At 31.7% G+C, this 6,424-nt stretch overlaps 1 protein-coding gene across 1 annotated transcript in view; it reads right to left on the bottom strand.

Moving 5' to 3' along the window:
* Positions 1–5,744: 5,744 nt before the first annotated feature.
* The window catches only part of Nrx-1 (Neurexin 1), a 284,025-nt gene continuing 283,345 nt past the window's right edge, over positions 5,745–6,424 (bottom strand). The window contains exon 30 of the mRNA XM_068763299.1: positions 5,745–5,912. Within this exon, the coding sequence (XP_068619400.1) occupies positions 5,745–5,912 (168 nt within the window). The remainder of the gene's footprint in view (positions 5,913–6,424) is intronic.

Raw genomic sequence — 6,424 nt, 5'->3', positions numbered from 1 at the left:
TACTAGGTGTCAAAGTAAAGCAGTGTTCACAAAGTAAGGCTCTATCTAGTGATCGCGTTGTAAGAAAATTGCTCTCGAATATTCATCAATAGCTATGCTTAAATTCGGGGCTGTGAATAACATCTTTTCAGTACAAGTGGTATGTTAATACGAGTCCCACATGACTTTTATTTATTGTTAAGAAATTAGTTTTCACTGGAACAGTAAATTCTTTTTGTAATGCACGTTTCAATGTTCATATAATAAAGAAGTCAGGTTTAGGAGAAGTTTTCATCATGTTTCCTGGAATTCCTTTTCATTTTTCATTATTATTATCAATTTAAACACTTTTACTTAAAAGAATGATTAAATAACGAAATTTCTAACTATCTAAATATCTTTATTATTAATTAAAAAACTTCGATTATTTTAAAAATAATTATGAAATTTTTTGCGGTTTTTCAGAACATATATATAAAAACTTTTTATTGTTAATTAACTGGACTCGATTTTTAGATCGCACGTGGTAAATATCGAGGAAACATAGGGTTTAGATTGTGGGTTTAAAAGAAAACATGTATAATTTACATAATATTATTTTATTTGAAAAACTGACTGCCTTACATATAAACAAAAACTCGGTATGAACGACGACTGTACAATTTCATATGCGCTGTGAAAACAAAGTAATCTCGCCATAGTTCGCACGTCTTCTACAGGCCCGGATACAGGGTGATCCAAATTATAATTTTAACAACGTAAGTAATATAATACACAAACATATTAACATATATTCGTAATATATAGATGAATTTTTATAGTAAATTGTGTTTATATTAACATGGACATGGTTACATAATTTAAAAAATTCATTATTATGAGATATCTGAGAAACAGGCATTTTTTGGAGGCTTTTATATTTTAGTGAGTAAATCCATAATTTTGTACTCTCTCTCCTCCTTTTAAGCTTTAAGGATAAAAAATTAGGAAAATTGTTATTTATGATTAAATAATTTTAACCTGTTAAAAAAAGTCTAAAACTTTTTCCTGAAGGTGAAGTAAAGTCATTGTTTTTTTTTCAGTTTTTATATTAATTTATCGCTGTTTACGAAATTTCCTTGCGCTCCTAGAAAGTCCTGAATATAAAAAATCATATCCTTGACATACAGTGCCAGTATATCTCTATATATTTTAACGATCCCTCATTTAACGTATATATATATAACGTATATATATACAATTATTTTTTGTATATTTATAAATTCACAAATAATCAAACAAAATAATGTTAACAATTTGTACCACGTTTTTCCGTCATGTTATTTTTTAAGACTCTCTTTAGTATGGACATTCCTGGAAATATTTTTTTGTTTATTTCACTATTTCTCAAGTAATAGATCACACAAAAGTAAAGCGAATGTAACCAAACATACATAAATAAATATTTATAATTATACACACAAATATATTAACATATAAACAAATATTGGTTGCATATGTGGTTATACATTTTTTTTCGTATTCCATTTGAATATATGGTTTAATTATTCCGGTATTTAAAACAGGACTAGATTAAAATATCCTGTAACTTTAAATAAACATTAAAAAAAATAAGAAGCTGAACTATTTATAAAATAGAGTTGCTAATTTACATACAAACTTCTTTATTTTCCAATTAAAATCATTTATTAGAACATATATAATATTTTAATATAGAAAAAATCTAATAGTTTTACGCTTAAATAATATTGCGATCAAAAAGTAAGGTGAATTTGTTAATAAAATGTAAATTCTTTATTTATTCTTCCAAATCAATTCTATCGCCTTCAAAGTAATCACAGTTCAATAAAACGCAACTTTGGCCACGCCTTTTACAGTACTTGAAAAAAATCTGAATTGTCTTTTTTTAGAAAAGCCTTCAAGATCTTTTTCGATTCGGTTTTAATCTTCTCTATCGTGTCGAAACGGAGTCCCCTCATAAAACTTTTGAGTTTGTTGAATAACCAAAAGCTGGAGCCAAATCGAATACAGTGGTTTCTGAACGATAGTAGAGTTATTGGCAAAAAAAGTCGCGAAGTTGCAGTATGAAATCAACCAATCGATACTTGGCGTGTTTGAGACATATAATATTCTTCAAAATAATTTGGGCCGTGCCAAATGATATTTAAACTTTTGACAAACAGACGTTTGGCAAATTTTATAGTTAGTCCAACCAATCTAGTAAAAACTACCTGTCTTCCTAATGTACGGAAGTTTCAAATCAATTTCACCTTACTTTTTGATCACAGTGTACATTACGAACTAAAATGCTACCTAAAGAAAATTAGTGCAGGAAGCTTAATTGATAAAAAAATTCATGTGATCTTGTGAAAGTTCTAGAAAGTTCTTTCTACCTGAGTTAGTATCTCGTCTTTACTTGTTTAGAGTTTGAATTAGACGCAAGAATTATATATCTTATTAATTATGAACCTTTTGAGATTTAATTTGAAACTCATTAATTTTTATACTGTGTTTGAGACCCCGCCTTTTGGCCACTGTTTTTTTAAACAAAAATCGAATGAAATTATTTTTCAATTATGTTAAAATACAAATTCTTTATAAAAAAATTGAATTAAATAATCTTGACGTCGATTTAGTTAAAAAAAATCTAAATTTTTTGTAAAGGTTCCATGACAATTTTTTAATATTCATGACAATTTGAATATATAATAGACAATTCTTTTATGGGCAATGCTTATTCCTTACGATTACAATGATTCTTTTCTAAAATTATTGTAAATAATTATTACATTTGTAATAACATTAAATATATATAGATTGAAATACAGAGCCTGTAGAACACGTGCGAAATAATTTATTACCCAAAACACCTGTCCGGTACAAATAATTACACATTACACATTAAATACTCACTAAAATTGACAGACAAACAAACAGTTGGCTGTTACCACTTTGTGCTGCAAAACGAGTGCGGCTTCACCGTACGGACCGCTACGTGACGATACCGTATACGTTAACTATTTACAATAAATGCAACTCCCATCACCTAGAACCTGTGCATTATAACAATCTATATAAATATGACCTTTATTATTTTAAAGCTAGTACGAGATTTGTTTATTGGGAAAGAAGAAAACGGGACGGTGGATGCTGTTTCTAAGAGTACACAAGCGAGTCATTTGCAAACGCATCGGAGATGAATGGAGAAGAGATGATGGATTCCGATCATCCAGGCTATTTCAACTATTTCATCACCATTTACAAATGTCACGAGTAAAATCAAGCGGTCACTGCACCATGTGGTACATAAAACATTTTTTTTTTAATATTTCTCTATGATTATATTTTCATCATTAATAAATTTTAACACTAATTTTTTTTTGTAATTGAATAGTACTTTTAAAATTCTATATTAATGATTTATTTACAGAGAAACACGAGAATATCAGATTGGTGTTTGTTCGTGTTTCGAACAGATCCGTAGATTAGGCCTCTAGACGATAAATAGGAGAAAATTCGAAAAAGCCAAAGTGGGGAAAATGTTGAGCAACGAACGGGGAAGGGATTGAGATGGAATATATCATTTTTACTTTCCATACCTACAAGCTCATGCGTCGACCACGCATCCTACTTTACACCTGCCTATACCAAGCGTATGTTATCAATAACACCGATCTCCTAGTTCCTAATCACCACGCGTCAGCTAAACGGTAAAAATATTTGTATAAGATCTATTTTTATATAGGAAAGAGAAACATTTCAACTCGTAATAATTATAGTCTTTATTTAAACGATATGCTTTATTTCAGTGCTGGCAGCTCTATGTTAACTTCAGCTTATGTTATATTTATTTTGAATTTATTTCACCGTTTTTGAGTGGATTTATTAAGTAAGAAAAGGACCAATATTTAGCCACTTCCGCACATGCAGTGGTAGTCGTGCAACAAAGTGCACCGCCCGCCAGCCCGCTGATAAATGCGTATGCGGCAAACGATGCGAATTATACAACTGCCACCGTTAAATCACTCAACACGTGTTTCACATCTCCACGGGGCATCTTCGGGAGTTATGTTACATCGAATAGTGCCAAACACAGAGTCTGTGTCATTTATCAGCAGGCCGGCGGGCGGTGCATTTTGTTGCACGACTACCACTGCTTGAGCGGAAGTGGCTAAATATTGGTCTTTTTCTTACTTAGGATGGACTTTCGCAAGGTAACGCCTGATTCCATTAAATATTTGGATTTATTAACTCGAAATAATCCAAAAAAATTATTATTTCAATTCTAAAGTGTAGTTTATTAGTTAACATAGCATAGATAGCTATATAGTATGATCCAATTCCATATTAACATGATTTCAATGTATATTCAAGCGGGAATCCGCATTTAATTCACTTTTAATGTTTACATTAATAAACCAACCTTTATCAGTCTAATAATATCATTAAATTTTAACAAAATATCAATAAACGCTAATAGAACCTTAAATCGTATAAAATAAGTACTAAACTCCGTAGAAATGTTACAAAAAATCGTGGAAATGAAACATCCTTTATCCAAGCAACAGATTGGAATGTAGCCTTATACGCTGATATGTCTCGTATAGATCATACGTTTTTAAACTTCACAGTGAATATTTAGCCAAATGAGTAGTTCTTTCAAATTTTTAACTTCAATAAAGTTATATTTTTAACAAAACAATACTGTAATAAGCTATTTTTAATTATTAATAATTAATTTAGCTTACTGTAATAATCAAAAACGAAATAATTATTCACATATGTCACTTAATGAAATGCAAACAATAAACCACTCTTTTGACAAAAATCTTAAGGTAGAGTTTAAAATATGACAATTGTTCACAAATATTACAGCACTCAATGAGACAAACGATAAACAATTCAATTGCTATTATCCATAAGGTTTAGTTTAGCAATTGGTGACAATAACACAGGAATGTATCACAAAACGAAATGCAGATGATAAACGACTCTATTGTTATTTACCTAAGGTAGAGTTTAAAAGATGACACCTATTTAATTATGTTACTCAATGAGACAGACAATAAACACCTCAATTGCTACAATCCATAAGGTTGAGTTTAGGAAACAGGGTGACAATAATACAAGAATGTATTACAAAACAAAATGTAGACAATAAACGACTCTATTGTTATATACTATAAGGTAGAGCTTAAAAGGTGACAATTATTCACAATCAATAAGATAGGCAATAAACCACTCAATGTCTTAAAACATAAGGTTGAGTTTTAGTAAATATGATGAAAATAATGCAGCATTATATCACAAAACGACACATAGACAACAAAAGTCTGTATCTATTGACGATATATAATTTTAGTGAATAGGTAACCATTACGCAAGAGCAAATAATAAACCACTCTAGTTATTTATAAATAAGATTGGTTTTAGAAAGTATATGACGATAATTCACAAATGAGTCTTGGTGAAAACGACTCTATTATCATCTACCATAAGGTCGATTTTAGCAAACAGGTGATGAGTATTGATTAGTGTAACAAAATACAAAAGAGAAAAATAAACTCTATTTTGATTTATTAAGGTTGAGTTTAGCAAACAGGTGACGATTATTCATGATTATTCCATAAAATGAAACACATACAATAAACCACTCTATCATTATAGTCCATAAGGTTGAGTTCAGCAAACAGGTGATGAATGTTCACATGAATGTCTAACGCGAACAATAAACCACTCTATTGCTATTGTCCATAAGGATGTGTTTACACGTACCACTCTTTTATACCGTCACGCTTGACGGGGTGCGCGGGGAGGGGAGCGGGTAGGGGGGTAGGAGGGGCGGGTGCAGCGCTTCTTCCCAGTGGCAGAGGCTGCAGGTTTCGCGATGCCCCTCCTCCGTTTGACGCACTCTGGTAGCTCGAATGCGCTTGCTGCAATGAAAAGAAATATCTTAATGATACGCCCTACTAAAGATAGCATCTGTATCTGGACCAAACAGTCTAACTAAGTTAATGAAACTTCGAGAAAAAGGTCATTAGTCTCATCTATCATGGCTAGGCATCGTTCAAGAAACTACGAAACATCTTGTCCCATATTCCTGAGTGTCAAAGACTATCTATATCCAGCGTGTGTTAGTAATGAAGATGGAACATGCTTTCTAAAATATTTAATGGAATCAGGCGTTACCTTGCGGAAGTCCATCCTAAGTAAGAAAAGGACCAATATTTAGCCACTTCCGCACATGCAGTGGTAGTCGTGCAATGAAATGCACCGCCCGCCAGCCCTCTGATAAATGCGTATGCGGCAAACAATGCGAATCGCACAACCGCCACCACCAAATTACTCAACACGTGTTTCACCCCTCCACGGGGCATCTTCAGGAGTTATGTTACACCGATTAGTGCCAAACACAAGCTTTCTCACTCTAAACTAGTTTTTAGTC

Source organism: Battus philenor, unplaced genomic scaffold (genome assembly GCF_028537555.1).
Source record: "Battus philenor isolate CCGP_79_NKW_IND1 unplaced genomic scaffold, ilBatPhil1.0.hap1 SCAF_17, whole genome shotgun sequence".
NCBI classification, from domain to species: Eukaryota; Metazoa; Arthropoda; class Insecta; order Lepidoptera; family Papilionidae; genus Battus; species Battus philenor.
This window is presented reverse-complemented; position numbering and strand designations above follow the sequence as displayed.